Below are 16253 nucleotides of genomic sequence, written 5' to 3'. Positions count from 1 at the left end.
AATAAGCATCTTCTATGCTGGTAGCATATTCTAGCTGACTCCTGAACCATCAGATTGTTATTTTGCAGACAACACTTAATTGTAACTGGTTCACAGATTTTAATATACAGAGAGTAAGTAGTAAAGGATTTCTTCTCCACAGCTCACCAACAAAATACTGCTTTACAATGTAGTCAAGACAAAAAGACTAACTAAAACCAAAGAAAAAAATCTTCCATGAATCAAATAAAAAGGAATCAACTTATTTCTGGTCTTCTAAAGACAAATCTTTAAGCTAAACAAGGTAGTTAATTTTAGAATATTAAAGATATCTGCTGTTTCTGCATTTTAGATCAAAATAAAGCAAGTCATCCAAGCTGAAGGGAAGTAAAAGTGGAGAAAGAAAATTACTCCTAGATGGAACCTCCAAGTAGAACAGACAGAGAGATTTCCTATACTCAGTAAATTTCTAAATCCAGTAAAGCTTTTAAACAAGGACTAAACATTAATTTCTTGCTAAAGGAGGTAAAAACCTGTTACAGTAATAGTAGCTCATTTAAATTTTAATGGATCTGAATACAGTTCTCAGAAACAGGTTATTGCATCAGCTATTAAAAAGTTTTGTGTTTTTGCTTTGGGTAAAATTGTCTTAAAGCACAGCATGTTACTTGACCAAGACATTCTTACCTTGCAAAGTTGATGACAAGTTCCTTTTCCTTATGTGTTAATTCTTCTTTGGTGAAAACTTCAAGATCTCGAAATTTAGCAACCAGTTTTTCTGCTTTTCCTAGACACAGTTCAGCATCTTTCAAAGTAGTTCTCGTTAAAGAAAATATCTCATGGAATTTGATCTGATATGCATTTTTTATATAAAACAGCTATAATCATGAGCAGGGGTAAATAATATGAACACCTTATTAACTTTCAAAAGTTGCCTGTTTCAGGCGAGTAGAGTTGCTGTTTTTTTTATCGTCATACCATACTGCAGCATACAGTGGTCCACAGGACCATGGTGCAACATCTCAAGACAAATGCAAGACAAGTAAAGAACTATACTAAAGTAAATTAAATAAACAGGTAATGAAGAGACAGTGACAAATTGAAATTGAAAATAATAAATAAATCAACCTTCACAAAGGTATGCATAATAAGTAGCACACAATAACTTCAGTGACTGATTCTGCTGAGCTTCTGTTTTTCCTGAAACAATATCAAAGTAGTCCTAAATATGAATTTACTTTTGGCCAATCAACTCAGTTAGTATCTGATATTATAAATCATGAGCTGCTTAAAAAGTTGTGCATAAAACCATGAAAAAAAATAATAATAATAAAATAATAACTTGCTTGACATTCACAAAAATGTGAGTAAATTATTACAATCTAGGGGGAAAACAATCTGTCATTATTTACATTTTTAAGAATATCAGAGTTTTTCAGGTTGTCAAATGAGGTACAATACTGTTGTTCCATTGTACTGCATATAAATGCCTGTTACTTAACTTTAAAGCTGATTGGTTGACTGTAAATGGCTCCCTTAGAACACCAACTTTGATGTACCCTAGAACAACAGAAACCTGAAGAAATCAGCTGGCCCACTTAAGCACATAGACCAGCCAAAGCAATATAACTTGTGAGCTTATAATTTCAATTAATTTATCTGTATTAATTAAAATAACTGGTTCACTCCTGGTGACAAAAACAATAGCTTGGGCTTCAGCACTGAGAGAAACTAACACTTATATCAACAACAATAGCAGATAGCCTAAAATTATAGAAGTGTATAAAATAAAAACAGTGTTGCTCTGACAGATCCTTTACTGCATTTGGCACAAATCAAAAAGGATATTCCATTAAACGTATGGAAGCTCCTGCCTCTGTTAAGAATATACAAATGAGACTTTTCATCACTTCTGATTCTTCTTGTTGGCCTATTTGCTTTAAATAATTTAAAAGTACAGAATGTGCTTTTTTTGTATGCAGCTTTGCTTGCAGAGGAAGTCCTACAACAGATACACAAGACAATTTGGTCACATAAAACCTACAGCCACTTACTAGGAAATTATTTTTCTTCATTACAATTTCCAGAAAGCAGGCACTTTAAGAAAGTGACATTAAAATGCAAATGTTTCATTTTCTCAAATATTATAGGTCTACAAGATTCTGAACATGATTCACCTTTGAATTGCAGGTATCCTTGGGCCAAGTTTGCATGTGACTGAGCCAGCTTCCAGTGCTCATCACCGTAAGTAATCCTTGCCAGAGCCACACAACGAACCAATTCTTGAATAGCAGCAGATGACTGTTGGGAAATATGCACCAAAGAGGAATTAAAAAAAAAGTATACCTTTATTAATGACACTATAATAGCTGAGTAAAGAAAGATAAGAAAAATAAATGATTTTTAAAAATTAATTGACTAAAGAAGATTTTCATTTTCAAGTGAAAAAGACGACTAGTTTGAATTGGCTCTGGGAATTTTGGGTATCAGTTGGAAAACATTTCAAAGTTATCTCAAAATTGTAAGAATTACAATGTAACAATTATCTTTCCATTTTTATTTCTTTTACATCTTCATTAGATTTTTAGCTTCTTGATTGGTTGTCTTAATATAGTGTAGGCCTAATTATGACTATGACACAGTTATTTAAGTTCATAGATAAGATGTGAGGTGTATATCAATATATACAGTGGTGTGAAAAACTATTTGCCCCCTTCCTGATTTCTTATTCTTTTGCATGTTTGTCACACAAAATGTTTCTGATCATCAAACACATTTAACCATTAGTCAAATATAACACAAGTAAACACAAAATGCAGTTTTTAAATGATGGTTTTTATTATTTAGGGAGAAAAAAAATCCAAACCTACATGGCCCTGTGTGAAAAAGTAATTGCCCCCTTGTTAAAAAATAACCTAACTGTGGTGTATCACACCTGAGTTCAATTTCCATAGCCACCCCCAGGCCTGATTACTGCCACACCTGTTTCAATCAAGAAATCACTTAAATAGGAGCTGCCTGACACAGAGAAGTAGACCAAAAGCACCTCAAAAGCTAGACATCATGCCAAGATCCAAAGAAATTCAGGAACAAATGAGAACAGAAGTAATTGAGATCTATCAGTCTGGTAAAGGTTATAAAGCCATTTCTAAAGCTTTGGGACTCCAGCGAACCACAGTGAGAGCCATTATCCACAAATGGCAAAAACATGGAACAGTGGTGAACCTTCCCAGGAGTGGCTGGCCGACCAAAATTACCCCAAGAGCGCAGAGACGACTCATCCTAGAGGTCACAAAAGACCCCAGGACAACGTCTAAAGAACTGCAGGCCTCACTTGCCTCAATTAAGGTCAGTGTTCACGACTCCACCATAAGAAAGAGACTGGGCAAAAACGGCCTGCATGGCAGATTTCCAAGATGCAAACCACTGTTAAGCAAAAAGAACATTAGGGCTTATCTCAATTTTTCTAAGAAACATCTCAATGATTGCCAAGACTTTTGGGAAAATACCTTGTGGACTGATGAGACAAAAGTTGAACTTTTTGGAAGGCAAATGTCCCGTTACATCTGGCGTAAAAGGAACACAGCATTTCAGAAAAAGAACATCATACCAACAGTAAAATATGGTGGTGGTAGTGTGATGGTCTGGGGTTGTTTTGCTGCTTCAGGACCTGGAAGGCTTGCTGTGATAGATGGAACCATGAATTCTACTGTCTACCAAAAAATCCTGAAGGAGAATGTCCAGCCATCTGTTCGTCAACTCAAGCTGAAGCGATCTTGGGTGCTGCAACAGGACAATGACCCAAAACACACCAGCAAATCCACCTCTGAATGGCTGAAGAAAAACAAAATGAAGACTTTGGAGTGGCCTAGTCAAAGTCCTGACCTGAATCCAATTGAGATGCTATGGCATGACCTTAAAAAGGCGGTTCATGCTAGAAAACCCTCAAATAAAGCTGAATTACAACAATTTTGCAAAGATGAGTGGGCCAAAATTCCTCCAGAGCACTGTAAAAGACTCATTGCAAGTTATCGCAAATGCTTGATTGCAGTTATTGCTGCTAAGGGTGGCCCAACCAGTTATTAGGTTCAGGGGGCAATTACTTTTTCACACAGGGCCATGTAGGTTTGGATTTTTTTTTCTCCCTAAATAATAAAAACCACCATTTACAAACTGCATTTTGTGTTTACTTGTGTTATATTTGACTAATGGTTAAATGTGTTTGATGATCAGAAACATTTTGTGTGACAAGCATGCAAAAGAATAAGAAATCAGGAAGGGGGCAAATAGTTTTTCACACCACTGTATATGGTTGAAATAGTTTACTGTCAAATAATGCAAAGAGTACGTGACACGTGTTTCGCCCTAATTCTGGGCTCATCAGGCGTACACACTCTACTGCAGTCCCTCTCGGGAATCGAACCTCGGACGTCAGCGCTAGAGGCGAAGCCCCTAACGTTGCGCCACGGCATGTGGTTCGTTTATTTGACAGCATGTAGATCGGGGTAATTACATTCACGGCATTCGTAGTCTGAATCACAATCTGATTGTATGGGTGGTGGATGTTAGCCGACTTGCTGACCAACCACAAGCGTTACCTGGTAGGTAACCACCCATACAATTAGATTGTGATTCAGACTACGAATGCCGTGAATATATATATATACATATATACAGTGCATCCAGAAAGTATTCACAGCGCATCACTTTTTCCACATTTTGTTATGTTACAGCCTTATTCCAAAATGGATTAAATTCATTTTTTTCCTCAGAATTCTACACACAACACCCCATAATGACAATGTGAAAAAAGTTTACTTGAGATTTTTCCAAATTTATTAAAAATAAAAAAATTGAGAAAGCACATGTACATAAGTATTCACAGCCTTTGCCATGAAGCTCGAAATTGAGCTCAGGTGCATCCTGTTTCCCCTGATCATCCTTGAGATGTTTCTGCAGCTTAATTGGAGTCCACCTGTGGTAAATTCAGTTGGTTGGACATGATTTGGAAAGGCACACACCTGTCTATATAAGGTCCCACAGTTGACAGTTCATGTCAGAGCACAAACCAAGCATGAACTCAAAGGAATTGTCTGTAGACCTCCAAGACAGGATTGTCTCGAGGCACAAATCTGGGGAAGATTACAGAAAAATTTCTGCTGCTTTGAAGGTCCCAATGAGCACAGTGGCCACCATCATCCGTAAGTGGAAGAAGTTCGAAACCACCAGGACTCTTCCTAGAGCTGGCCGGCCATCTAAACTGAGCGATTGGGGGAGAAGGGCCTTAGTCAGGGAGGTGACCAAGAACCCGATGGTCACGCTGTCAGAGCTCCAGAGGTCCTCTGTGGAGAGAGGAGAACCTTCCAGAAGGACAACCATCTCTGCAGCAATCCACCAATCAGGCCTGTATGGTAGAGTGGCCAGACGGAAGCCAGCGGCAGGGACTGGGAGACTAGTCAGGATAAAGGGAAAGATGACTGCAGCAATGTACAGAGACATCCTGGATGAAAACCTGCTCCAGAGCACTCTTGACCTCATACTGGGGAGACGGTTCATCTTTCAGCAGGACAACGACCCTAAGCACACAGCCAAGATATCAAAGGAGTGGCTTCAGGACAACTGTGAATGTCCTTGAGTGGCCCAGCCAGAGCCCAGACTTGAATCCAATTGAACATCTCTGGAGAGATCTTAAAATGGCTGTGCACCGACGCTTCCCATCCAACCTGATGGAGCTTGAGAGGTGCTGCAAAGAGGAATGGGCGAAACGGGCCAAGGATAGGTGTGCCAAGCTTGTGGCATCATATTCAAAAAGACTTTAGGCTGTAATTGCTGCCAAAGGTGCATCGACAAAGTATTGAGCAAAGGCTGTGAATACTTATGTACATGGGATTTGTCAGTTTTTTTATTTTTAATAAATTTGCAAAAACCTCAAGTAAACTTTTTTCACATTGTCATTATGGGGTGTTGTGTGTAGAATTCTGAGGAAAAAAATGAATTTAATCCATTTTGGAATAAGGCTGTAACATAACGAAATGTGGAAAAAGTGATGCGCTGTGAATACTTTCTGGATTCACTGTGTATATATACTGTATATACATACATACATACATATATACATACATATAAATACTGTATATACATACATACATACATATATACATATACTGTATATACATACATACATATACATATATATACTGTATATACATACATACATACATACATACATACATATATATACTGTATATATATATATATATATATATATATATAATATATATGTGTGTGTGTATATACTGCATATATATATATATATATATATATATATATATATATATACACACACACACACATATGTGTGTGTGTATATATAAATATTATATATATCTTAATACATAATTCGCCTGCCTCCTCACTCACTCACTCATGTCCGTCCGAAGCTGAATACGCAGTCGCCTTCTGAGCAGCTGCCCGAAAAACCTTACAAGACCGACATCCAACCCCAACATCACGGCAGGCGGACGCAAAAATTCAAAGAGAAAGGCGACTTCGATTAAAGCTCTAGAGGCCTGAAAGGAGATTTAGACTGCAGCTCAAGGCCTAATTATGCATTCTGATTCAATTACGCATTCATTCAATACACCTATATCAGGTTTATGGTGCTTATACTTATTACTATTCCATATTGTACTGGAACATTCATCATTCAATATTATACTATAGGCCTGGAAAATTCATCAACTAACAGTACAAGCCTGTACAGTAATGAGTAAAGCGGACTACAATCATTACAAAACAACTTCTTCGTTACTTATCATTTGTTCTTCATATACTGCTGACACAAACTTGTGCCCGTTTCATCTTACGTTGTTGAAATGGGCTCTTTGTCTAGTATATATATATATATATAAGGGGGCTTCGCCCCCTGCTTGCTTTGCTCGCCAACCCCTGTGTTTTGTTTTCTGGATACATACTTTTAAGATTTTTGTTTCTTTGAATTGTTTCTATTTCATTAGTTTCACTTTTATTTCAGAAGTTCTGTAAAAACAATATTTGTAATCTTGCGAGTCCCAATATGCTTAATCTTTTTAATGAGGTCAGGATAGGTTTCTCTGTTTGGTATTTCAGCACAGACAAAACGATCTACATCATCAGCAGTTAATTTTTTTTTACAAAGTAAAAAAGTAAGTAGAGTTCTGCATTGGACTCCTGTCTGTAAAGTTGTGCTATTTTCCTCTCACAGTTCCAAAAGTACATGGGGTTACCAAGGTGATACCCCAGCTTTTGTCTAGGTTTTTGTACAAGGGCTAGACAGAACATTTTTGACTCTTGGGGTAAATGTAGCTTTTTAAATAAGCAGATAGATAAATATATATACATGAACAAAGTAACCAATAAATGCATGTGCGATAAACTCCATTTTTAAAATTCTCAACATTCTTTATTTGTCACATGCATAGTTATACAGGACAACACGCAGTGAAATGCATCCTGACCCGCTTATCAAAAACTGTGCAAAGTTAGAAGAATATCAGTTAGATTAACAAAAAGTCATAGATAGAAAGATAACAGTATAGTAGAACATAATAAATGAGTACAATTATGTGAATAAAGTAGAATTAAGTGTTAAGGTGCAATAGTGTAGTAATTATTGTGCAAAGCCAAAGTTAGACTGGTGCATAGCTAAATGAGGCAGTTTGTTTGTTTGCGCTACTGCGATCTTTACTTTCTTTTTTTATATTTTCTAATTTTCCTACTTTCATATCCTTTAACTTTCTCCACATGTGTATATCGCCAACGTTTTTTTTTTTTTTTTTTTTTTGAGCCTTTCTAATTTCACTGGTTTCATAGTCTCTAACCTGCTCTGCATGTGTTTAGCGTTTAATTACTTTATGTTTAATTACTTTCCTCATTTTCTGAATTTGCACCTCGATTATTCTTTTTTGCTCTTTTTTCTGTCCAATGCACTTGAGTCTCTTTTTTCCGGGCTGCTTTCTTCTTCACTTAGATGTCGACATTTAATTTATAACGTACCTTATACGCTTTCTATGCGCTGAGAGCCCTGGATCTGTGTGTGCTCAAATCCTTCACAAGACTGAATATTTTGCTGCCTATTGACCTATTTGATAGATTGTAAGTAGGGTGTGTCTTTGGTCTTGCGGGTAGACAGAATGACTTTGTCTGTTCATTGGCAATTCCATTAAATGCCATCTGCTTTCCATTGCACTAACGTATCGAGTATCTAAATATGCTTGAACTTTGTCCTGTGCTTGTTCTTTCGATAAAGTTACGCGTACTCTATCATGTCCTTTATGAATGTACTTGTAGATGTACTTAATACTCATCACTGATGCACAATACTCAACATTAATATGACAGTCGAATCTTTTTAGTAAATACGGGTTATATGGTACAATCATTGAATTATCGATCATCACGATTTTTTCATCTTTCTTTCCGTGATAAGTGTGTTTTTCGTGACGATTATCTCTTCGGTGATAGTCTGGAAAGCCAGCCATAGTCATATCTGTTGTTTGAACGAAAGCTTTTGGAAATTTTTTTAAACACTTTTTTCTTTTGAGTCCCAACATGCTGAATCTTTTAAATGAGGTCTGTGAGACGTGTTTAATGACTTTGTACCATAATTCAGGATAGCTTTCTCTGTTTGGAATTTCAGCACAGACAAAACGGTCGACATCATCAGCAGTTAATAATTTTTTTTGTAAAGCAACCAATAAATGCATGTGAGGTAAACCCCGTTTTTGAAATTTGATCGTGTAAATGTATGCTCGGATTTTCCCAAATACCGTTTCGAGTTCTTTCAATAAAATTAATACTTTCTGATAAAACAATCTACTTATGAACGTTGGAATATCTTGTGCCGATGTAGCTGGTGGCATTTTTTTCAGGAATCTCCGGATTTCTGGCCATTGTGGATTGCACGTCATTGTAATAAATAACTCTGGCCGTTTGCGCTAATGTGATCTTTAGTTTCTTTGTTTTTACACTTTATTTTTTTTCTGTTTTCATATTCTGTATCTTGCTCTGCATGTGTTTCGCACCTCCGTTTTTTTTGCGTCCTTTGAATTCCACTGTTTTCATTATCTCTCACCTGATGTGTGTTTTTTGCCCATTTTTTTATAACATTTTAAAGACGTTTTACTTTTTTTTGTACCCATTTTTTCCTCTCCATCACTTTTGGGTCTCTTTTCTCCACGCTTTTCTTTCTTCTTCATTTAATCGTCGACGTTTCATTTCTACCCTATTCATTTCTACTGTATTGACTTTATACACTTTATATGCACTGAGAGCCCTGGAGCTGTATGTGCTGCATGACTGCCTTTACACTATTGATTTGTTTCTTTTTGATATTGCTTGTAAGTAGGGTGTGTCTTGCAAGACTCTCGTTCTATGTTCCCGTGAGACGCACCGTGGCAGGTCTCTTTCGTCTCGCGGGTCTTTAAATGATCTTCCGAGAGGATCACGTATCGTAGACTATCAGGACAGAGGACAGGATTTCTTTTTATAATTGAGAGGTATATATAATGTACATACATATATAGTAATGCATGGGCGTCAGAGGACTCCTCTAAGGGCCGGGGAAAGGTATGCAATAACCTGCTGAGATGAGATAGGGGGCTACCGCTGACTTTGTCCTGTTGTTCTTCTTCCCTCACAGCTCTGAAAAGCTGCCCGGTAATGGCACTTAACCCTGCCCCTTCCAGAAGTTGCGCTATAAAAGAAGCGGCGATGAAGAAAAAGGCGACTTTTGCCGGGAGACTGAAATGAGCCGAGCGATGGAGCACGTGACTCTTGAAAATCCTTTAGAAGGAAATCCCTGATCAGATTTGCAAATTGGTGCTGTTTTTCGTTAATTTTTTTATTTTGCTTGCTTCGTCTCGTGACAATTAAAAGGGGGCGACCCAGTTGGTGTCCCAACATTTCAACTCTTTCCAGTCTGTCCTTTCACTGCCTGACCACAGGTGGTGTAGTCGGCAAGATAGTGTGTCTGGTAAAAATTTTTATGATGGCTGAGCTGATAGGCCTTGCAGAGGTCGTACAACTGGCTGATAAACTCGCCCAGCTGCAAGCCCGCCACGTGGAATTCATGAACACATACAGACACCATGCATACCAAGATGGTGTACAACTCCCCTGAGGACCAAGTCCTGCTCAACTACTCGTTCCTATGAGACCTCGAGAAGACATAGAGGCATATTTGACCATATTGGAGCGCACTGCTAGCAGACAACATTGGCCGTGCCAGGAGTGGAGTCACATATTAGCTCCTTTTCTCACAGTTGAGGCACAACGTGCATATTATGATTTGGAAGAAGAAATAGTCACAGATTATCCCACTTTAAAAAGGGAGATCCTTTCCCGCTACGGATTAACCCCTACATGCCAAGGCCAGTGCTGTAGAGAATGGAAGTTTGACCCGGGGAGACTGGCCCAGGCCCAAGCCTTCGACCTGTGAGTAAGAATACACCGGAGCACGTAGTAAAGGTAGCCTTACTTGTATTCACGGTGAAAATAAGGAGTACCCCACCGCGATTTGTTGGCTATATATAAACCCAGCAATCCTCTTGTTCCACAGTCACGTATAGACTCAGTCCTTAGAGACAATTCTCTTGCTAACAAAGCAATCTCTTTTCTTGCAGAGATCCTGACAATATACCGGGTGGATCCCCCAAATCTTTATTTTCATCTTTTTGTGTCATTACAATATATATATTATATATATATATAGTGAAGTTTCTGAACTGTTTTAGGACCCCACAACCCATCCCCCCAAAAAGGGATGACACACCAAAGCACACCTGTCATGTTTGTGGAGGACTGCTTCTCTGTTGCCGAGGCAACCACAGGTTTGCAGTGCAGAAGTAGAGCGCTGCAGAAACAACTACGAACTGATCAAGATCGCACTATATATTCCTGTGGCCGATGGGTGATGCAAGGGAAATTATAAATGCAGGGAACTTGGCCCCTGACCTGACCATGACTGTACCCGTTTGCTGTGTATAGGAGAATGGTAACTCCTGCTGCAATAAATAAGCCTGCTGTTCCTGTTTCAAGTTGAATAAAGCTGGTTTTGCTAAAGTACTGAGACTCAGCCTTGTGTTTTGGGGTGCAAGACAGTGGCTCACGAGTCACCATATATATTATTATATATAGTACTAGGGGGCTTCACCCCCTGCTCGCTTCGCTCGCCAACCCCTCCCCCCCTCCTGACTGCGCTTCACTCCATTGTGAAGAGGGGGGCTGAACACACCCGAAGGAGACGCATCTGCTCCTCCGAAACCATGCTTAAATGGTGATACAATGGGATACAAATACATTTTCTCTTTAACTCCTCTTTGCTCAATCAGCTGTTGGTTTGCTGCTGCTGTTTTGCTGTGTGATCTGAACTTCATTTGCATACCACCCAAACCCACATGACGCGCCATTGTGAAGAGTGTGGCTGAATGCACACCAAGGTGACGCAGTTGCTCCTCTGAAACCCCTCTTAAACGGTGATACATTGGAAAACAAGCAACAGTTGTTTTTTTACCTCCTCTTTGCTTGATTGTTGCTAGCTTGCTGCTGCTTTCATTCCGCATGATCAGCATTTCGGGCAGCGCTTCGAACGTTTAAAAGCCTGTACAGTACCTGTCATTTTGTCCTCAAACACTACGCAATCTCTTTTCGCTTTTCCGTTATTTCACTGAGTAATATTTTTTCATTTGTTTATGCTAATGTGATCTTTTCACTCATTTTTTTGAGACTTTCGAATTTTCCTACTTCCATTATCTCTAACCTGCTCTGCATGTGTATTACGGGACTTGCTTATGAAGGTTGCAAGTATAACGTGACGTGCCTGTCTCGCAGGATGTGAAAGTGTCTCTCTTCAAAAGATCTCTCTTCAAAAGTGTCTCTCTGACTCTCTTCAAAAGATCATGTCTCGTCCCAAGATTTTTTTTATATAATAGAGAGATATAAAAATAACAGAACTTTTTCTCTTTTCAAAAACTTTTTTGTGTACTATATAATTCTATTGACTCCATACTTACATTTCCCTGATTAGCAAATGCCTTTGCCCTCTGTTCACATTCATTTAGCTTCTGTTCTGGAGTCCTCATGATTGCTGCCTCCATAAATCCATTTAGAGTCTTCGCTGAACGTCTTCTTTGAATGTCTGAATCATGGCTTTGAGATGAGTGACCTTTACAGCTTGAGTGGATTGACAATTCTTCATTGGGATCTCTAGGGTGAAATTCATGCATTCTCAAAACTGGACTATGAAATAAATTAAAATATAATTAACGGGGGTTAGAAAAGTATGTAAAAGTTGTTGATTGAGTTCACATCACCGCCTTGCTGAATGACCCTAAGCAAGCCATTTAATCTTTAATAAAAGATTTGCAAAAACAAACTGCAGTGTGCAGCAAATACAGTATAATCAATAACTGATACATTACTGCAATATACGCTTTAAGTTGTTATGTAGGCTTTTGCGATTTAATTGTTTTTTTCCATATTTTAAACATATTAAGTTGTGAAACTTTATGACCTGCAAACCAAGGCCTTTTTGACATGTAAGCAATCACAGAGAAATTAGAAAAACATAATTACAGATGTAGTCCCACAATTTCTGATCTAAGTGAGAAAAATAGGCATATATGGAATTTTATCATTTGGCAGATGCTGTTAACAATATTTGAATTAGATAAGTAACTGAGATAATGTACAAGGAGGAATGCTACTACATCCTGTTGCTGCTATCTGTTGTGTCTACATCTTTTAACATCTAAGTGCTGTCTTGTTGGAAGTTATCAAGCCATCCAGTCTTTGGACCTAACCACTAAAATAAGTATGACGTCACCTGGGAACAGCAGAACAGCCAAGAAGCTTGACAGGCATGAAATTAGCCCATGTTCCTGTAGAGACAGAGACCCTTGCATGATGATAGGAATGTGGTGCCCTCACAGCTATTTGTTTTTAATCAGTTAAATAAGTATTAAAAGCTAAGTGCCTCTGCTCTTTCTAATGTGTTTTGTCCTTTGCTGCCTGTTTTGAGGATTGTGTGGGAGTTTTTGGGCTAGCACTCGGCTTGAGATAAAAACCTAGTTTTTAGTGAGCTTTGTACACCTCGCAAAATAGACAAGGAAACACTTTCTCTGCTAGCCTCTTCAGATGAAGAATCACCTAAATAAAACCATGTAGTATACTATCCAATTTGCTTTAAAACAAAAATTATAGATTGATCATTGATTTGTCCTTAACTACTAACATCAATGCCTGTGACCAGCTTAAAGTCCTGTCCCTGGACTGTTTGTAAATAATCTGGACAGAAATCGCTTAAACATCAATGTTAGAAGAACTCTCAGGGTACTAAAATTGAATTATATGTTTTAAACAGCTCTGATCATTGTGGAAAGCAATTTTTCTTCCTAATGTCTTCCAGATTTTATGTATACTTCACTTTACTGCTATAATGCAATTACATGGAATTTGACTTGGTGAAGCCCAAATACATAAATTAAAAAAAAAATCAAGACAAGCATATAAGGATATCAATAATTATTATTACGCAATGGCCTTCAACAACAATACATTTCACAAATACTAATTTATCAAAATACTAATGTATTTTCAGATATCCATTACAACTTGTTCTAATCCAAAATGCTACACTTTAGATTTCTCTTTCATGTTTTTGCTAATAGTTGTATGGAACAAACAGAAATTGGCCAATCATAACCAACAAGAGATTATAATTTACTTCTAACCAAATTACAAGATGCACAGTACAAACTGGGCACAGGGGACTGTTGCTGTGAGGAGGGTTGGGAGTGTACTGTAATGCAGCTCCAGGGTTTGGGATATAAACATTGGTCTGACTGGTGTGTTTGGACATTCCACATAATCTCTCATCATATATTCCAGTTTCCCACAAATGTGGAGGACAGTTGAATTGGCAACTCTTATTTGTCCTGGTTGGAAGGAATTAGTAAAAGCTGCAATTAACTGGCATCTCCTTTCAGGTTGGCTCCTTCTTTGCAACAGTTTAATTCACTTGTGTATAGCCAAAATACATACTTACAGTATCCATAATAATTTTATGGCCCTCGGATTATAGTTTTTTCTTCCAGACCAGTTACTGAATTAAAAGCTAATCCTAACCAATAACAAAACCTCTTTATTTGTATGGGGTCTCTCTTTGATGGTTTCTTCCATTTTTTTTCTCTACAAGGATTTTTTTCCTGGTCTTCTTAGAGAGTCAAGGCTGGGGGACTGTCAAAAGGCAGGACCTGTTAATGCCCATTGCTGCACTCCTTGTTCTGATTTTGGCCAATACAAAAATAGATTGTACTGGATTGTGTATTGTATGGCTTCTTCTATTATATCAGCTCATTATTATTGTAGATTTTTCCTTTCTTATGATACCATCCAAATGATTTGTAGCCCAAAGCAGATTACTGATTCTCTGCACTTCAAATTTTTCTGTTCCATTTCTCTCTAATCATTTCACTAAAACAGATATTTCATGAGGACAATACACCGGTGAAACTGTTAGACGGTAAACAGTCTGTTCCTTGGTCATTTGCATCTCGTTGTTAATTTGCAGCTAGCAGGACAAGTGGCTACTTAAAACAATGAATGAAGCTGTGTTAAGACTAAAAGAAGAAATTAACTGTTGGGAATATTAACAAAGTGAGTTAATCAAAAAATGAAGCAAAAATGTAGCATGAGCTATTGCGGTTTCTGTAGTAATAATGAGTTTATAATTATGCAACTTGGTTTGGAACAAAAATCTGCTGCTACTTTGGCTCCTCAGGGCTAAGCTTGAATCCTGTCGATCATGGTATTTTGTTTTTAAGGTGATCATTGAGTTAACTAATATTCAGTATGCAATAGATTAGAATTAACCCATAAAAAATAGGATAGTGTTTTGGTGTCTGAACTCTGCCCTCCCAACAACTTCAGCTATTGAAGGCGAATAAATATCCATAATTGGTGGGTATAGAGTGCCATCTAGAGTATATACTTTGAAATTGTAGTACTATGGTGGTGTACCGTGTTAGCCATTATGAATGTAGAGAAAAGCCAAGCAAAAATGACACCTTTTATTGGTTAACTAAAAAGATTACAATATGCAAGCTTTCGAGGCAACTCAGGCCCCTTCTTCAGGCAAGATGGAGTCAGAAGGGGCCTGAGTTGCCTCGAAAGCTTGCATATTGTAATCTTTTTAGTTAGCTAATAAAAGGTGTCATTTTGCTTGGCTTTTCTCTACTTTGAAATTGTAAAGTTATATTTCCTCTTTAAAAAGCAAAACCTGAAGAAGTTGTTTTAGATTTCGCATTTTGTATAGAATGACTGACGGTTGATAATGCTAGATATACGGTCGTTAAAGATGTTGATCGTGGATTCTGGATGCTTAAATTTATGTCAGGATTTACGCACCTAAGTGACAACGCATAATTGTAAGATCTCGTACCACTTGAGTTGTAACTTTAGTGTGTATGATGATAATAATAATAATAATAAATTTTATTTATATAGCGCCTTTCCCATGCTTAAGGCACTTACAGAATATAAGAAAGAACGGCAGGGTATACAGTTTATAGCGTTGCACAAACCAGATAAATAAATAAAGAAGATTACGACAGTGAATTCAGAGTCCTCGACCTCTAAAAGTACCGTGTTGTCTGAACCTTGAGCAAGAACCAACATAAGGAAAAACTTACGGAATTCCTGACAAAGAGCAGTGCTGGACTCCCCTGCTGCACTTTTCTTCTTCGTTCATCCCAGAATGGGTCAGCGAGAGAGACATCGCCCAACAAAACTGCCTAAAAACACACATATTACATATAAACCAGAAAAAAAAACGTGTTCAGGTAGTCTGTAGATACATCGAAGGTGTCTCTGCGCAAATAAACCTCATAACACCCCCGATTTTCTGACCACAAATCTACTTTGCTCAATCCTTGTTGTAAATTCCAAAGGCTTTATTTTCCTTCCCCTTCCCGTTTCTGCGGAATCCTGAGGGGTCGATACGCGAACGGAGGCGGTCCCTGCTTTCTTAAAGCGGCTTCGTACCCCAATGCTGTTACCACGAAAACCACTTATTATCGTCTAAACAGAGAAATATTAGAAGTACTCCAAACAGGTAAAAAGTAAATCGATTATATTCTCCCGAGCTGGTGTTTCTAAGTTAGAACTGACAATGAAAAAAACGGCGTTGGTGTTTTATTCTGAATCCAGCACTGGTTTCTTATCCTGGGGCACGTCAC

The 16253-nt window shown here is 37.9% G+C and overlaps 1 protein-coding gene across 1 annotated transcript in view; it reads right to left on the bottom strand.

The window, feature by feature from the left end:
- LOC114667491 (tetratricopeptide repeat protein 23-like) overlaps positions 1–16253 on the bottom strand; it is a 106058-nt gene extending 89805 nt beyond the window's left edge. The window contains exons 1-5 of the mRNA XM_051920282.1: positions 15708–16253; positions 12030–12255; positions 2157–2280; positions 1833–1981; positions 667–830 (exon numbers count right to left, since the gene is read on the bottom strand). Of these exons, the coding sequence (XP_051776242.1) occupies positions 667–830; positions 1833–1981; positions 2157–2280; positions 12030–12255; positions 15708–15823 (779 nt within the window). The 5' untranslated portion in view covers positions 15824–16253. The remainder of the gene's footprint in view (positions 1–666; positions 831–1832; positions 1982–2156; positions 2281–12029; positions 12256–15707) is intronic.

This window comes from Erpetoichthys calabaricus, chromosome 17 (assembly GCF_900747795.2).
Source record: "Erpetoichthys calabaricus chromosome 17, fErpCal1.3, whole genome shotgun sequence".
Taxonomy (NCBI): Eukaryota; Metazoa; Chordata; class Cladistia; order Polypteriformes; family Polypteridae; genus Erpetoichthys; species Erpetoichthys calabaricus.
The sequence above is the reverse complement of the archived record's forward strand: the minus strand, read 5'-3'. Positions and strand labels throughout refer to the sequence as shown.